This window comes from Rutilus rutilus (genome assembly GCF_951802725.1).
Source record: "Rutilus rutilus genome assembly, chromosome: 5".
In the NCBI taxonomy this organism is placed as follows: domain Eukaryota; kingdom Metazoa; phylum Chordata; class Actinopteri; order Cypriniformes; family Leuciscidae; genus Rutilus; species Rutilus rutilus.
In genome coordinates, this window is record NC_140213.1 from 39,053,077 (window position 1) to 39,071,254 (window position 18,178).

An 18,178-nucleotide genomic window follows, 5' to 3' on the forward strand; every position below is an offset into this window, starting at 1 on the left:
ACATGTAATGCTATATATTTCATATGCAAGCATGTCAGCCAATCACAGCAGTGGGCGTTTACACTGAAGTCTCACAGCACACACGCCCCTTCAAACAGAGCGTTCAAATCAGAGACTAAAATAAGGCTAGGAAATATGCCTTTTATTTCTATATTATAACAACTTTTGATCTAAAAAAACATACTAACATTATAAGGGCACCCCAGGAAATATTCTAAAATAATAAAATAATCCATGCAATGGGACCTTTAAGTTTCACTGAGGGAGACCGGTTTAAGAACAGAAAACACAAAGTGCTGTTAGAAACTTAGAACATTGTCTATGTGTCTCTGAAATGTCTGTAAGCGCAGCGTTTTCTCATAAATTGCTGGTGGCGCCCCCTGCATGTGGATTTTTTTTCTCAACATAAACGTGAAACGATATAAACACGATAATCGTATGCTGACTCGAGTGTATGTGCACGTTCTGTATGATATCTGGTTTTAGGCGTTTTTTCCGTTAGCGCTGCTTGAGCTTAAATGCTTTTGTTCTTTATATTTTTGTTTACACACAGGCCTACTGTTTAATGTTTTCAACTAAAGAAAACTTTAACTTATATTGTAAGCTTGTTGTGTATATTGCCTAATCATAAGCTTGTTCAGAAATGACAAAAACATAAAAAAAAACTGAAACTTAAAAAATAACGTATTTTTCATTAAACGTAATTTAAATAAACGAATATTCGATTTTATGAGCCCGAATATTTGAATGCAATATTTTTGAAACATGCCCATCCCTAATGCATAGACGATTACATTCTAGGTTCTCCCCTTGAAGCATAAAGTCAATGAAAAGTTCTTACAAGTCAGAGCATGCTGAAAAATGAAGCCAAATTGTACTGGATCAGCATACAAGGACATTTGCTTGGCATGCGCAGTGCAAGTTGGGCCTTCAGGAACTGTCACTTGTCTGCCAGATATTTCTCTGAAATCATGTGATTTGCTATTAGATTTCTTTGGCTTGTGCATGCAGCCTGAGCTCTGCAAGCTTTATACTGTGGTCTGTGTACTTGAGTGTTTAAGTTTCATTTTGACTCAATGCACTATTTTCTTACCTCTCAAGACTGTAATGTTTTCATTCTCAATAGACCCTTATTCACTGCGTGTTGTTCATTTTCCATTTAAAAAAAGAGATGGTTCAAATAAAAATGAAAATTGTCATTTGATCACACTTGAATGAATGACTTATGGGTTTGGAGTGCCTTTTTTTTTTTTTTTTTTTATGTTGTAGTATTGGTTTGCATTTATGGTTGCAAATTAGCCCATATGTGGCAAAGTTTCCAACCAAAGAACTGTTTGAACATTGTGGGTTTCCTGTTCACAGATGAGTTTGATGCCTACATCATTGTGTCTTTCGTTAACGCCACCCTGGTGCTTTCTATTGGAGAGACTGTGGAAGAAGTGACAGACTCTGGCTTCTTGGGCACAACACCCACCCTGTCCTGCTCGTTGCTTGGGGAAGATGCACTTGTGCAAGTGAGCGACGTCTCCCTGACCTACATGAATGAACAATATACCACTGAACCTTTTCTGTTTACTTGTTAAATTACACTCTGATATCTGTGTTTTTGCCCAACAAGTAGATAAAACCATTATGCTTATAAAATGTTCAATTATTTTCTTGTTTGATTGGGATTTGTTTCATTTGCTGGGTAAAGGTCTATCCCGATGGGATCCGTCACATCCGTGCGGATAAGAGAGTGAATGAATGGAAGACTCCAGGGAAGAAGACAATCGTCCGATGTGCTGTCAATCAGAGGCAGGTGGTCATTGCTTTGACCGGAGGAGAACTGGTCTACTTTGAGATGGACCCGGTATGTTGGTGGTCATTTACTTTTCATGCGTTATCACCTGAATCTTCATCTTTTGTTTGATTGTCTTTCCATTATGGTTTCTCTCTTTACAGTCTGGGCAGCTTAATGAATACACCGAAAGGAAGGAGATGTCTGCAGATGTGGTGTGCATGAGTTTGGCAAATGTGCCACCTGGTGAACAACGTTCTCGTTTCCTGGCTGTTGGATTGGTGGACAATACTGTTCGTATCATCTCCTTGGATCCATCTGTAAGCTACTATTTGCTCATCTATTGTCAGCTGATTTGGGCTTCAAACAAGGATTCCAGTCACTGTGCCCACTGTGCCCACTGAGCACTGGCTGTACAAATATTTTGTGTAATGTGTGTAATCTCTTTGTTTCACAGGACTGTCTGCAGCCATTGAGTATGCAGGCTCTTCCTGCCCAGCCGGAGTCTCTTTGTATTGTGGAGATGGGTGGAGTGGAAAAACAAGATGAACTTGGAGAAAAAGGCACCATTGGCTTCCTATACCTCAACATTGGCCTGCAGGTAAGAAACTCTTGCTTGCTCTGGGTTGGTAACATAAAGGTTTCAGGTCCATTCCCAGCTAGTGGCAAACAGGAAATTGATCACTTTTCCATGCATTTGAGCAAGGCATGCACCCTTTTGCTTTCCTATCTGTTTTTCTCAACAACAAACAAAATCCTCCTTATGATGCCAAATATAGTATGCAGTGCATAAACATACAGTATAGTGCATAAACATACAGTATAGTCCAGTAAATGCACATATTAGACTGATATATATTTATAAACCTTTTTATTTTTTTAGCCAAACTGGTTTTTGAACTGTAAAGTTGTTGAAATCAGTTTTTATAGTCATTTTATAGTTTGGAATGTTATAGTAGAGATTGGCATTTCAAAAGAATGCAGCTACCTAAACGTAGGTCTATTCTAATACCAGAATTTTTCTTAAAATGATTTCAACTGCTGATTCCAAGAAATATTTAGAAAAGTTTCCCTTTCCCATTAATTTTTTTTTTTTTTTTTTTTTTTTTTTTTCTCCTCTCTGGCAGCAAACTTCTCCAATCATTTAGTATGCTTAAACCCAGCCCCTTTCTTACAATTGACTGCAAGCTCTCATTCAGATCTGCTTGCATCCAATCAACAACTGATGGATAATGTAGCAGTACTACTTTTTCTATAGTCAGTAATATTGTAATATGAAAAAGATTTGTTACTTCAGTTTCATCTTGACTTTAATGGAAGGCACTCTTGTGAGCACCCCCTCGACAACCTAAAAATGCAAATGGAGCACTCTGTTCTTGTGCCTTTTCTTTGCTCACCATAAACATCACAAGATACTTCAAGTGTGCCATTTGGAACAACGCCTTTGAAAGGAAGCCAAAAGAACTGCAATGTGACTCCCTTCCCTGTTACTTGATCACATGACTTTCCTGGACAATCATTTTCTTCCTACTGTAATCACCTCTTTGTTTTAGAACGGAGTGTTACTGCGTACTGTTTTGGATCCAGTGACCGGGGACCTGTCTGATACTCGAACGCGGTATCTCGGCTCTCGTCCCGTCAAGCTTTTCAGAGTCCGGATGCAGGGCCAAGAAGCTGTGAGTCACATCTGCATTTTATGTCTGTTGCAGTGTTGCACAGCTTGCCAATTTACTGACCATCATGTGACCTTTAACTGTGCAGGTTCTGGCCATGTCCAGTCGTTCCTGGCTGAGTTACTCATACCAGTCTCGTTTCCACCTGACCCCCCTGTCATATGAAACCTTAGAGTATGCATCAGGCTTCGCTTCTGAACAGTGTCCTGAGGGTATTGTGGCCATTTCCACCAACACACTGAGGTAAACACACGTACTCCTACTTGTGTATACAGTACATAAGAACTTTTTGAAACTTCACAGATTTGTGAGAACATTAATGTCAAGCATATTGTGGTTGTTCATTGATGTCAGTTCCAGTAGTTTTAATCCTTTAAAGGGCACCTGTTATGACTCTTTTCACAAGATGTAAAATAAGTCTCTGATATCCCCAGAGTATGTATGTGAAGTTTTAGCTCAAAATACCCAACAGATCATTTTTTACAGCATGTTTAAATTGTAATTTCTTGGGGCTCAGAAAAACGCGCTGTTTTAGTGTATATCCCTTTAAATGCAAATGAACTGCTGCCTCCGGCACAGGGGGCGGAGCCTCAAGAGCTCGCGATCAGAGCCAGGAAAATCTCATCTGATAATATCAAAACAGAAACTCTCAGTTGCTGTGTTCATTTCGACTCGGAGTCGGACAATAATGCCCACAGAGCCAGAGAATATATGCTGTTTGGAGATAGAACAGGTATAGTTTAGTTTAATTATGGTTATAACTTATTTGTCATCCGCTTTTATCCACTATTAATACAAGCCTGCTGTAGCAGACCCTGTCCGAATGATGACCAAAATATACTGATGAGTTCAGTGAAGTTTATTGTACATCACACAAAAGATGAGCATTAGTTTTACTCCAGAGAATCACAGTAAGAGCTGAATAAACACAGTATAAGAAGTGAGCATTAAAGTCTTATCCATAAACTCTCTCTCTCTCCCTTTCATTATCATCAACATACACAGCGAGGTACACAAAACACTCGTTACAACTAACAGTAAACAAATATATACACACCTTTTCAGTGGGTGCTTAATAAACTGGTAAACCTTATATCCGTAAAATGACTCGATGAGCTGTCATAAAGTGCGTGCTCTCACTTTCATTTCTGCGTGGTCAGTAACGTTAGGCCTGTCGCTCCGGAGACCGTAAGCTGGATCACAAACAGTACAGATGTTGGGGGTCCTTCATTAATAATTCGTTACATAGAACTTTATTATATTAAATATGAATCAAAAATGATTCACACCATCACAAAATCCAAACATTCAATGTAAGAGTAAAAAAAAAAATGACATAACATTATTTATAGTAAGTTTATTTGATTCACAGCTTATTTAGAGTTTTGACCTCGACAACCCAACTGCATTTACGCAAACAGTCTAAACTAAAAGATTGTTTTGCTAATTGTTCTACACATTGTCATATACAGTAGATAATCTGAAAATACAGTAAATGTTAAATCTTGCTAAACACTCTTACTAAAAAATGGGGTAAGCACACTTACATTCTCATTTTAAGAGGTGTTAAATGTGGTTTGATTTGTTTACATTAGTTAATGTATTAGGCTAACTAATGAACCACGAGCAATACATTTGTTACTGTATTTATTCATCTTTGTTAGTCTTAGTTGAACAAACAGTGAACAGCTGTATTTTTATTGTTACTTCACACAGTGCATTAGGCTAACTAACATTAATAAATACAACTTTTAATTGATTAATGTTGTAGATGTGCAGTTTATTAATATTTAATGTTAACTAATGTAGTTAACTAGAGTTTAATAAATGGAACCTTATTGTAAAGTGTTACTGATTTGTTATACACTGATTCAGAGTTCATCAATAGTTGATCAGTTGTTTTAACCATTCATTAAATGGAATCGGTTCAAAGGAGTCATTAGTTTGCGAATCGGACGTGTCATTAGCGGACTTGTACACGTTGTGTGATTATCCCAGCCGGCAGTTAGGACATCACACAAGATTTGTCAACACAGAAAACATTTCATCATTGGATAGGTTTTGTTTTGTTTTTTGAAAGTGTTTTTTATGTCAGCTGAATCTTTTCAGAGAAGATAAGGCAACTTATTTTTTATTTTTTTTATTTTTTTAGCACAATTCACATCCAGCGGTAATTCAGGGAAAAAATATCTGAATGCTCCACGTGAAACTTCGGTCTTCCGATCTTTTACCATCGTGATTTTGATTAATATGCGCGAGGGAGCGAGAGATCAAGGCAGTTTGAAGACGCGCGCGACCAGGCCTCTCTCTGCTCGTTCTTTCAGCAATACGCCCTATTGCAAGCGCAGCAGTTATCATCACTCACCGATCAAATAAGACTTTGGCGAGACAAAAATTAGCTTGTGAGAGAGACGCGTGAGTAACAGAGAGACGGAGGGAGAGCAGGGAAAGGAAATGCAGCTGAATGAATACACTGCGTTTTTTAAATAGCGTAAAAACATTTTTTTTATAACGAAACGCAATATGTGGCGGCCGGTGTTGATTCTGTGGCGCACCGCCACAAATTAGTCTATGTGTGGGAAACACTGATCTGACACTCAGATATAGCTTTAAAAGTAAATGTGTGGAAATTAAGCAAATGCTGGTTCTATATTTTCTGTGAAATCAGTGAAAGTCAGTGAAACTGTTTGTATAGGAGGTCTGTACTAGTTGCCCATTTTATCGAGAGACCTCTTTTATATCTACATGGTTTGTGATTTATCACTGCCGCCTAGGTCAGCTGGCATTTTATCAGCACATGCCTGATTCTGCCAAATTTCAGCCAGGAAATGGGAGGTTTTGGCTTCCTGAACTTAATCTTTAACTGATGTCTAAATGTGTTTTATTTTTAACTCTTCTTTAAAATTGATTGCATTGCGGTCTTACATTCTCATCCCTCCCTCCCTCAGAATTTTAGCTCTTGAGAAACTGGGTGCCGTCTTCAACCAGGTGGCATTCCCACTGCAGTATACACCTCGCAAGTTTGTCATCCACCCAGAAACGAACAACCTGATCCTGATTGAGACAGACCACAATGCCTACACTGAAGCCACCAAAGCCCAGCGCAAGCAGCAGATGGCTGAGGTCAGTGAACCTGGCCTTTACATGGCAACATTTAAGGGATCGTTCACCCAAAAATCAAAATGATCATTTACTCAGCCTCAAGTTGTTTCAAACCTGTATACATTTCTTTCTTCTGCTGAAAACAAAAAGATATATTTTTAAGAATATGGGTAACCAAACAGTTGATGTGCCCCATTCACTTCTATGGTATGGGTAAAAATATTAATCACGGATTTCCGCCCTGAAAAGTATGACCCACATGAATTGCGTAAATGCGAGAAAAAAATGGTTTTGGGAAGGTGTGGTGGTTACTGTATGATGATTTAAAATCGTGAAACAATTAAATTTATTTGATGCATGTAATGCTTCTGACGGCGCCGCACAAGCTCACGGTGCCATCTGCGGGACACTTAGCCAGGGTTCAAATCTGTTGGGTGATTTATTATATATATTTTTTTTTTTCTCCCCCAAAACAGTTAAGCGGAAATCCCGCCCTGTGCAGTGACGGGTAGGTTTAGGGATCAGTGTTTGGTGTAGGCAATCAGTACAGTGATTGGCATGACCAATTAAATCTTTAGAATTAGCTACAGGGTGGGATTTCCACTTAACTGGTTTGGGGGGGAAAACTACACAACGGTTTAAATGTAATTCTATTAGATTATATATAATCTTTGTGCTGCATGTTTCAGAGTACTGTTACAGCACTGTGTTTTCAGTTTCAATTCACAGTAACAGTACTGTTATAGTACTGTGTTTTCAGTTTCAGTTCACAGTAATGCCCGTTTGACATGTACTCCGTTTGCGGTGCGTATTTTTTTTTTCCGTACCCATGTTAGAGCATGGTTAGAACAGGCTAGAGCTTTCACACTGCGCGCGGTTGCGGTCCGGCAATCCGTTCCAGGTGCGGTGCGTGTGCTGCGATCGTTTCCGAGTCTATTTTTGCTGCGCTGCAAATGCTGAATTAAAGTGACTGCGCAGGTTTCGTGGTCAAAATGAACACAGATTGACCTGAAAATGTAGTAATTTCTCCATAAATGCGTTTAATTAAATAAAATGTAGTAATCTCACCATTAATGTATTTAATTTAATTAAAAAAAAAATTCACAGTCATCTTTTTACTTAAAGAACGGGGTAAAGCAAGGAAATCTACAATTTAGCTCAAGGCGACATAATTAACAACACTCGTCTCATTCGTGGAGGTGGAAAAACAAGTTATTTGTGACATGCAAGATTTATTGTATTAAAGTACATGGTTAAATATTTGACCACTTGCTTGAGCAACTTAATATAAGTAGAAGTAATGCATGGAATAATAGGCCTACGTTGTTTAAATAGTTCCGCATACGCACTGCAACACGCACCGCTTACAGTCGCGCACAGAGTATGTGTGAAACGGGCGTAACAGTACTGCTACAGTACTGTGTTTTTGAGTCGCTTATAATTTCCATTTGGGAACGCAACATTTGTCATGAAGATCGTTTAGAAATCTGTTGTTGTCAACAAAGGGAAGCGATAAGGTCTCCCTGCTGTTTTCCATCAAAACCTTTGAAAACAAAGAAATTACCATAAATGTTAAGTATAGTTCTGTAACATAAAATAAAAATAAAATAATGATGATAATTAACATTATTAATAACATTTCTATTAATACTTTTTTATTATAACATATATTATATTTTATCATGATTATATATTAGATTTATTTTTAATTTTACAGGACAGTTGTATGTATTGCATTATATCTTTTGTTAACTCATACAGGTTTGGAATAACTTGAGGGTGAGTAAATAATTACAGAATTTTCTTTTTGGGTGAACTTTCCCTTTAAGAAACAATGCTTTTGTCTTCATCTCCTCTAAAAAAAATTTCCTTATCTCCATCTAGCTTTCCTTCTTTCTCTTCTGTCTGACTCAGGCAATGATTAGACTGGGAAAATTAGTGTATGAGACAGAATTTCATTGCTCTCTTGTCGGAAGTTGTCAGTCATGTCCGTTTTGTGGCTACCTCATCATGGCATAGGGTAATTCCACGTTGACAATGTAAAAGTGACAAATGCTGTAAAATGTGCAAGCCATGGTTACTGTGGTGGTCCCTCAAAGATAAATCATTGAGGTCCTGCCGGTGTTTGAGTCTATCTTGTAAGAATAAACAGTCTGCAACTGTGGTGTAAAATGACTGCTTCTGAATGTATTGCTTAACATGAAGTTATCTTGTTTATCTGCAAATTGTCTCAAAAAGATTATTATATACACTTTGTGGACGGCCCTTTATAATTAAGGGGTTTGGTTTGGCCCTTTAAATCCAGTGAAGATGAATCTTAATGCTAGTACATAGAATGAAATTCTAGAAAATGTTGTGCTTCCAACATTGTGGCAACAGTTCATGGAGGGCACTAGTCTTATTTCAGCATGACAATGGGACAAAATTATTTAGTGGTTCTGGTGTGGTGGAACTTAACTGGCCTTCACAAGCCCAGACCTGAACCCCACATAACTCCTTTGAGATGAATTCAAACTTGGTGACCTACACCAGAGCCTGAGCTCACTGATGTTCGTGTCTGAATTGTAGCAAATGCCCACAGCCTTTTCCCAACACAGTGATACTCCTATTAGCGGCTAATTAATTCATGTCAATTGTTTAAAAATTAGGTGCTAAACAAGCACTTAATGGTTTACACTTATTTTTAGTGAAAAAAAGTTTTGTCCGCAACACTGCTCTTTACTCCCATATTTAATAAAAAATGGTGGACACATTTGATGGATAGATAGATAGATAGATAGATAGATAGATAGATAGATAGATAGAGGTCTTACAATCAACTAATTGATATCACAAAAAAATGTATTCAATAATTAGCTAATTAAACTAATTGATATCACAGGGTGGGTCAGTTGAATTTTTTTTTTTTTTTTTTAAATATGGGAGCAAAGAGAAGTGTTGCGGACATCACATTTTTTTCACTTCATTAGTTTCTTTTGTCCTTCACCTGCCAGAAGGTGGGATGTGCACACAATTACTTTTTTTATTATATTACACTTATTTTTAGCCATACATTGCATCATATAAATAAAAACATTTCTGCTCTACAGGAAATGGTGGAGGCAGCGGGGGAGGATGAAAGAGAGCTGGCTGCAGAAATGGCAGCAGCTTTCTTGAATGAAAACCTGCCAGAAGCCATCTTTGGGGCACCTAAAGCAGGTTCTGGGCAATGGGCTTCTCTAGTGCGCATGATCAACCCCATCCAGGGCAATACACTGGACCTGGTGCAGCTGGAGCAGAACGAGGCAGCTTTCAGGTGAGGAAGCTGAATTATGGATTAAAGGGGACATATCAGATAAACGGTATAACGTGTACTTGCAAAATTCGTTAAGCTAGTTTCTTCTCTGATCTTATTTCCTCTTTACATGTGTCTCTTGCAGTGTGGCCGTATGTCGCTTTTCCGGTGGAGGCGATGACTGGTATGTGTTAGTGGGTGTTGCCAGAGATATGATACTAAATCCGCGCTCCGTTGGTGGAGGATATATTTATACCTATCGGCTAGCTGGAGGTGGGGACAAGCTGGAGTTTTTGCACAAGGTGAGTGGAAAAGGAAATGACTTGGCATGAAACTACTGATTGGTCTCATGTGTTAGCTGGGGGCTCAGGAATGTGGAATTCCCCGCTAATCATTAAATGTGCCCAAGAAATCCATTTAAGCTTAGCAAATCACAAAATTGGACTTTATGGTGTAGGTGTTTAGTCCACGACCCCAAAAATGCCATGTTTTGAATGTTTATGGTCCAGTTAAATCTTTAATGGTGCTTTGATCAAGCTGCGTATCAAAACCATATGTTAAAAGGTACATTTCTGATCAACTTCCTCTAAAACAAGATTTGAACTAAGACATGGGTTCTGATTGACAGACACCCGTGGAGGACGTGCCCCTGGCTATCGCACCCTTTCAGGGACGAGTGTTGGTTGGAGTTGGCAAACTCTTGCGCATCTATGACTTGGGAAAGAAGAAACTTCTCCGCAAGTGTGAAAACAAGGTGAGGAGTCACAGAATCACTTTTGTTTTCTGAGGAAGTGATTTTATTTTTTTCCCCTAAAGCCATTGAAAAATATGATAGTCATGTAAATGACGCACTACTCTTGTACTTGCTGTTGATGCATAACCACATGAAAAACATTGAAACAGAAGTTTAGACCACAAAGTTTGACAGTTGTTATAGGGTAGAGTACTTCACTGCAATGTTCAAGTTAAATCAGCTTGCTTTCAAGTTTTTCCTCTGGCACAGGCATACACTGTGAAGCCTGAATTTATTTGAGAAAACCAAATACAACCAAGTGGAGAATACAATCTTTATTTGAATCTAGGGCTGTCATGATTCCTCAATTAAATTACAGTACTCCATTTAAAAAAGAATCCTTGATTGCAATTTATCTGTGTCGAGTTACGCCAAGTTCACACTGCACGATTTTCAAAGTAGTTGGGTCACTGTTCTTTTCACACTGCATGACTATCTGGGGTAACATTCAGTTGCTGGTGTGTTCACACTGAACGATGGATCAGCGGCAGGGGGTTTCACACTGCATGACTTTACAAAAGAAAGAATCTCCGGCAGCTTCTCTCTGGTCCGCAAACTACGTTTCACAACCAAACACACGCGAGAAGTGATGAGGAAATAACGCAAGATCACGCGTGCGTGAGACCGGAGCTCTCGCAAGACTGAAATTGTTATTAAAAATGATAGCCTGCAAGAAGATTGCGATCCAAATTGTCTGTGCGCTGATTTGCAGCAAAAAGGAGAGATTATGCAGGAGGAAATGGTTAGGAAGACGAGGGGAGCAAGGACTGTGTGTTCTGCAAAGAGAGTTGTGGGTAAATAAATAATGTGCTGCTGGTCAAGCAAATGTTTGTGCTTTGTTTCTGTTTGATATAATTGTAAATATATCTATTAAAATACTGATATTCTGGTCTATAACTCCTCCCCGAACGCCCCGCTGCTCTGTATCTTGCTCTCTCGTTGGCTGTCGGTCATCGCCGATGTAGTTTTCAGTCAGAACACTTTTCACACAGCAGGATTTTGAATCGCCGACAGGTCCAGATATTTAGCATGCCAAATATCTCACGGGCGTCGGCGATTCTCTCAGATCGCGTCTTTGCTCATTCACACTGCGTGATTGTCACTCGCGTGAACGAGCACCGATTTGCCTGTGATTTCGGGCATTTGTCGGCGATTTCTCAAAACCTGTCGGAGAGCCAAAATCGGGCCTAAAATCGTGCAGTCTGAACTTGGCATAACCGGCAAAATACTGGAAGTGGTGCATTCCACGGACAGGAATTATTAGACCGTGTTCTAAGGCTGCACTATGTATTTCTAACCATTTAAAATCCATACTACAGCATAGTGCTATTGTGAATTCACAAAGGCTGCGATTCAATTAAATAGATGTATACCCTGCAGGTTTCTCAGAGCGGCTCAATTCACACTAAATGCTGCTCCATATGAACTGTTATCATTTACTTGTGTGGAGCAAGTCTCAAACTCTCTGCATATGCTGCGAGTTTGGGTTGCTTATAACATTCATATGGGAACGCAATGTTGGCCATTTGGTCAGATTTGTAAGGTAAATAATTTATAAACCTACATCAATATGTTTCTAAATAACTGAACTGTTTTAAGCCTCGCTCTGAGTTTGCATGTTTTGATGTCCACCTATTCTTGTTCAAGAAATGACACTGGCTGTAGCATTTCTATCGTAAACTAGATTAAGTGAACATTTTAAATTTCTTTTGGCCAATAGTAAACAAGGATTTGATCTGTTGTTAAGCATAACTATACCAGGCTGTTGGCACCCTCTGCAGGCATTTATTTGGGGTGTAACATTGTAACAATATACATTGTTATATTGAGAGAACGCAACATAAAATTGCAATGATATGTATGTTTGATGTAAACAATATGATTCGCATTATAGAGTTTTATCCAAGGCTCAGTTTTACCGCATAAGATATAATTCACCCAAAGATGTAAATTCGTCATCGTTTACCCACCCACATGTCGTTTTAAACCTATAAGATTTCCGTTCGACTTCTAAACACAAAAGAAGATATTTATGAAACCTTAGAGATTTCTGTCCCTCCATTTAAAGTCCATTCCTCTAAAACTTAAAAGATCGGGGGGAAAAAAGTCAGAAAGGCATCGTAAAAATAACCGAGTGGTCAAATCCAAGTCTTCTGAATAGACCCAATATTTTGGCTTAAAATATCGCGATAGTATCATATTGTGAGTTCAGTATTGCAATTTGTATCGAATCATGATATGAATGTATTGTTACATCCCCTATTTATTATAATATATAATGTACATAAGTTGATTGTTTATATTAGGTACTTAAACAGTGTTGTTCTAGAAAACCATATGCTAACTTGCTTTTGATACTTTATTTGAACCAAATATTATTGCCTCATTGCTATTGTTTGCTTTGGATATTTTTTGTGATAATAAAAATAGACCTATTTCTCAATCATCAAAATAATCGACTGATTACTCTATTACCAAAGTAATTGTTAGTGACAACCCTATTAGAAACGTTATATTTGTATGTCTTTAACAGATTTTTTTTTTTTTGTGGTACAACCTACTTAACTTCTTTTCTTAATCTTGCAGCATGTTCCTAACTTGGTGACGGGCATCCACACTATTGGGCAGCGTGTGATTGTGTCTGATGTTCAGGAGAGTCTATTCTGGGTGCGCTACAGACGCAACGAGAACCAGCTCATCATCTTTGCTGACGATACATATCCTCGCTGGGTCACAACCGCCTGCCTGCTCGATTATGACACCATGGCTGCCGCGGATAAGTTTGGAAATATCTGTGTTGTGAGTATTGTCAACTGTTTGCTTTTGAGAACTTTGAGATCAGTATCACAGATTTACCAGATACTGTTTGCCAAGTCGATGTAAACAAACTTTCATTTCAGGCAATATTTTAGAATAGATGAGCTTTTTAACATCTAATATATTGACGTGTTGTGCATTTTCTCCCTCCATTGCAACTGCTAATAAAATTACATGTAAATTCAGGAAAAAAGATAAATTGAGGTGTCATAATCTGTATATATTTGCAACAGAACTAAACTGCATACTAATTCCATACAAAAAAAAATTCAGGTTCGCCTGCCCCCCAATACCAGCGATGATGTTGATGAGGACCCCACAGGGAACAAGGCATTGTGGGACAGAGGCTTGCTTAATGGAGCATCACAAAAGGTAGAAGTTTCTGCTACCCTCATTACTCAATACCTCACGTCCCACTGGTCCCGGAAATTGCTCGCAAGACCTTTGGCACTGAGCTGTCCTAACCGCTTGTTTCTCATTGTTTTTGTCTGTCTGGTTGGATTTGTGGTTGCGGTTCTCCTTGCGCACACACATAGACCTGCACCCCAAAACATTTGGCTGGAATCCATGCCCTGCTCTTGCTCTGAAACCTCAGCAGCAGATTTTGTCCTCTCGCCAGATATCATTATGTGCAGATTAGGAGCATGGAAATGTTTAGTTGGACACGAGGGAAAGTCCCTATTTGCACACCAATGACTTGCGTCTAGCTTTGACGGACATACCTAAAGCATGTGTAATTAGGACTGAGTTGGACTGGGTGGGTTGGTGTAAACATTATTGTGGAATTTGACTAGGGATGCACAATATATCATGACCATATCAGTTATCAGCCGATAGTAGTATTTATTTTATTTATTTTTTCTGTGATTTTAATTGTAATTTGCTGGAAATCTAGTGCTAATTAGAATGGATACTGATTATAGATAATGGTTGATGGATAAAGGGATAGGACTCTTAAAAGGTTAAATCTTATAGAACACTTTCTGTTTATCAGCATATCTTAAAGTTCTGTTTTGGTGTTATAATAGGAAAGCTGTATGCGTTTATAATCTGAGTCAAGTTCATTACTTTGAAAAGTTTACACACCAGATTTACACTAAGTAACCAGTAAAGGTGATTCATACATAATGCTCTGTTTATCTAATTCTGTTTCAGACCACACACACAGACTCGTCTAATACTCCAACATCTTTGTCATAGCTGTCTTGTTCTTTGATTTGCAGTGGTTATCCATTTGTCCATCTGTGTGTGTATATATATACACACACACAAATACACACATGCGTCAACATATGAAAACTCATGTATAACTGATGAAAGGTTTTGATCCACTTCAAATGGAGAGAGAGAGAGAGAACCCACACATTTTGTGAATGTTCAGTTTATCCAGTTAAAAAATTTTTTTGCCTCAGTCTGAACATGGTCAAATCAAACGACAAAATTGTAGATGATAAATTCAAAGTTATAAATTTAATCTTTTATGCTATAAATCATCAATTTTTTTTCAGTTTTTTCTTAAAAATTTAACCTGTTAAGCTGCAACCCCACTTTTGAAAAATCCCCAGAAATGACATACCCAAACTGAAACAGATACAGTTCATGAACCCTTTGCATTAAAAGCACAAGTATGATCTCATTTGAAAGCTGACACCTGGCAGTTTATTGTAAATGTAGAATTAATTATTGTCATAATGACAAAAATTGTTATAAATAGCTTCAAAGTTTTGTAAAATTATTAGAAATTAATTTTTATGAAACATCCTCATGAAAATAAAATTGAAGTTGGCACTGGAGCAATCTAGAAATGCACTACAGCTAAAGCCATATGTCTAAACATTCTATGTTTAAAATCTGAAGATAATAAGTCCAAAACTCTGTATTTGGTTAAATGTTTTTCAAGACCATGTCAAATGACTTTATTTTGATTTGACGCTAAAATGCTACTGATGTTTATTGTCATCTTCTAACCATCTATCCAGTATATTATCTCTATTGTTTTGTGGTGCAGACGATCCCCATTCAGTCTCAGTCTCCCCCTGCACACATTCACACCTCTCCAGCCTGGTTATGGCTCGAAATATGCATTTCTTTTGTCTGCATTATAGCTACTAACGACTGGCTATTCACAGGCTATTCATAGGGTTTCAGTCCCTAATTTCTTTTCTCAAAGTTTACAACACATTTTAAACTGTATCAAATGCATTTCTTGAATAAAGACACATTTCAGGTAGCATTCAAAAAATAATAAAAGTATAACTTCTAGGTAGCAGGTGCACCTAGGGCTAGCTAGCATGTTAGCTTAGCACACCATCAATACACGACAATTTATGAGATTAAAACCATGTTTGTGCTCTAAACTTACTTTTTAACGCACGTTGAGTATTTTAAATAATCTTCTGTGATCTAATTTGGCTTCAGATAAAAAAATCAGACAGAAAATATACTATTGGATAGTGTTCTAATCTGCACAATGATAGTCTATATAGATTAGCATTACATTATAAATATAATCTATTATTATGAAAATACCTGGCATGGCTTGAAAAACACAGGTAACTCAAATATCAGTGCAATCATGTTTATTGTCTTCAAAACATCTGTATCTGCATGTTACAGCGCGATCTCTGTAGCTTTGTGTGTATCAGTCAGGTATCAGTGACGTCCTGGAATGTCACATGGTCATGGCTCTTCTTCATGTTCCATATATGGACTATTATTGTGCATGTAGCGCCCTCAGGCTGTTGGTATGAATTAAAAAACACAGTATCGGAATACCAAATGCTCATAAAGATTACATCGACGCATTTGGGTATAAATTCAATAAATATTATTCCTGTCTATAGAAATATGATGTAAATCTATGAGAATCTATCAATATTTCTCCAAATCTGCACAGTTTTGAGCTAAAGCCCTGAAGGACGTTGTTTTGTGTATCGCTGTCATGACGACAGCACGGAGTTTTTTATGAATGAAAGCGGCTGACGCGCATAATTCATATTAAAGGTATCGACTCATTTTTTCATTTCATAACTCCTGACACAAATTAAGACATAACTGTCACTATGAGTTTCTCAGAATACAATAGTGGTCAAATACTGAAACTTGAGTATTATATCTTTTTAATTATGTATAGTTTGTCAAGGTATAACATTAAATCTGATAGTAATTTTGAATTAAATAAATAAATAACGCTTCAGTGCGCGGGCGCACTGGCAACGCTTAACAGGTTAAATAATCACGACATGACCTTGTGTGAGTGAGAGAGTGAGTGGTGTTCACACCAAACGCGAATAGAGCGTCTGGAGCAAGTGATTTTCATTAAGTCAAAGTCTTTACATTTACGTTTACGTGCATCTGGAGGTCCTGCAGCGCGAATGAGGCGTTTAGCGCGGTGCGGATGCATGAATGAGGCGAATTGAGTGTCTGACGCGATACGCGCAAGTGATTTGAGGGTGAGAGAGCGAGAGAGAATTCTGATAAGTCCAGAGGATGTATCGCGTTTAGGCTAAAAATAGATTTGGCGCTTATCGCGGTTTGGAAAGGAACTGCATCTTGCAGTACATTTTAAACAAAGAAATATAGCGATTTGGCATGAAACTTTGATGGAGCAGTGAATAGGTTCAGTACACAGCAAAATGACATGACAAACTCTAAAGCTTGTATGTTTAAGTTAAGTAATTTCACTTAAATGATAATTAATAGGTCATTTGCATTGCCATTTAATTGAAATTATTGAACTTAAATATACGAGCTTGATAAAAATGATCATTCTAGAAGAAAATTTGGCAAAAGATGGCACTTAGAGGCTTTTGCATCTGAACTCTTCATATATACGCACGCACGCATATGTGTAACTTTATATATGTTGTGTGACTTTCCTGTAGCTCAAACAGAGCGTTGGCGCTTGCACTGCCAAGGTCATGGGTTCGATTCCCAGGGAAAGCAAGAACTGATAAGAATGTTAATGTGTACCTTGAAATGCAATGTAAGTCGCTTTGGATAAAAGCGTCTGCCAAATGCATAAATGTAAATATATTATATCCGTGCATTAGGTCTTAATATAATAAACCTGCTGCAATTAATGTTAATTAAACAATGAAAGATAAGAGGGAATCACCCACTACAACTTGTAGCTTTAATAATCAATGGATTCTGGCACGCAATTCTAAATAAATCATCACTTAAGCATATTTTGATGAACTGTGATAGATTGAACTCTTTATTTTTCAGTTAACTCTTATGAAAAGATTTTAAATCAGATCTAGTTTTAGAATTTTTATCCAAGATCAAATTTAAAAACCTATTTTAATCATTTCTTTTTAATCTTTCATTATGAATATAGACAGAGTAGCTGGCATGGCGTTAAACTATAAACAAACAAACAAATTTTGAAGTGAATTGCTTGCCTGTGACCCCAAATATGCTTCTGAAGACCCAATTTAATCCATACCTGTCATTTTTCTTCCCTGTTGATCACAGGCTGAGGTGATTATTAACTATCACATAGGAGAGACTTTGCTGTCCCTCCAGAAAACCACCCTCATCCCTGGAGGATCAGAGTCCCTGGTGTACACCACGCTATCGGGAGGCATTGGCATCCTGGTGCCGTTCACTTCTCATGAGGTACAGTTCCTTAAAGTGTTAACTAGTTATTGCATGAGGAGTGCTAATGTGCAATGGTCTTTCATAAGCCTAAAACCACTGAAGCAGAAGAGGTGAAAGCCTCTGATCAGGGCACT

At 37.9% G+C, this 18,178-nt stretch overlaps 1 protein-coding gene across 1 annotated transcript in view; it reads left to right on the forward strand.

Annotated features, from left to right (window-relative positions):
* sf3b3 (splicing factor 3b, subunit 3) overlaps positions 1-18,178 on the forward strand; it is a 35,327-nt gene that overhangs the window by 15,518 nt on the left and 1,631 nt on the right. Inside the window, exons 13-25 of the mRNA XM_084409830.1 lie at positions 1,363-1,514; positions 1,697-1,852; positions 1,945-2,100; positions 2,238-2,381; positions 3,334-3,456; positions 3,542-3,696; positions 6,402-6,576; positions 9,645-9,850; positions 9,975-10,131; positions 10,458-10,583; positions 13,209-13,421; positions 13,713-13,811; positions 17,919-18,062. Coding sequence (XP_084265956.1) covers positions 1,363-1,514; positions 1,697-1,852; positions 1,945-2,100; positions 2,238-2,381; positions 3,334-3,456; positions 3,542-3,696; positions 6,402-6,576; positions 9,645-9,850; positions 9,975-10,131; positions 10,458-10,583; positions 13,209-13,421; positions 13,713-13,811; positions 17,919-18,062 — 2,006 coding nt within the window. The remainder of the gene's footprint in view (positions 1-1,362; positions 1,515-1,696; positions 1,853-1,944; positions 2,101-2,237; positions 2,382-3,333; positions 3,457-3,541; positions 3,697-6,401; positions 6,577-9,644; positions 9,851-9,974; positions 10,132-10,457; positions 10,584-13,208; positions 13,422-13,712; positions 13,812-17,918; positions 18,063-18,178) is intronic.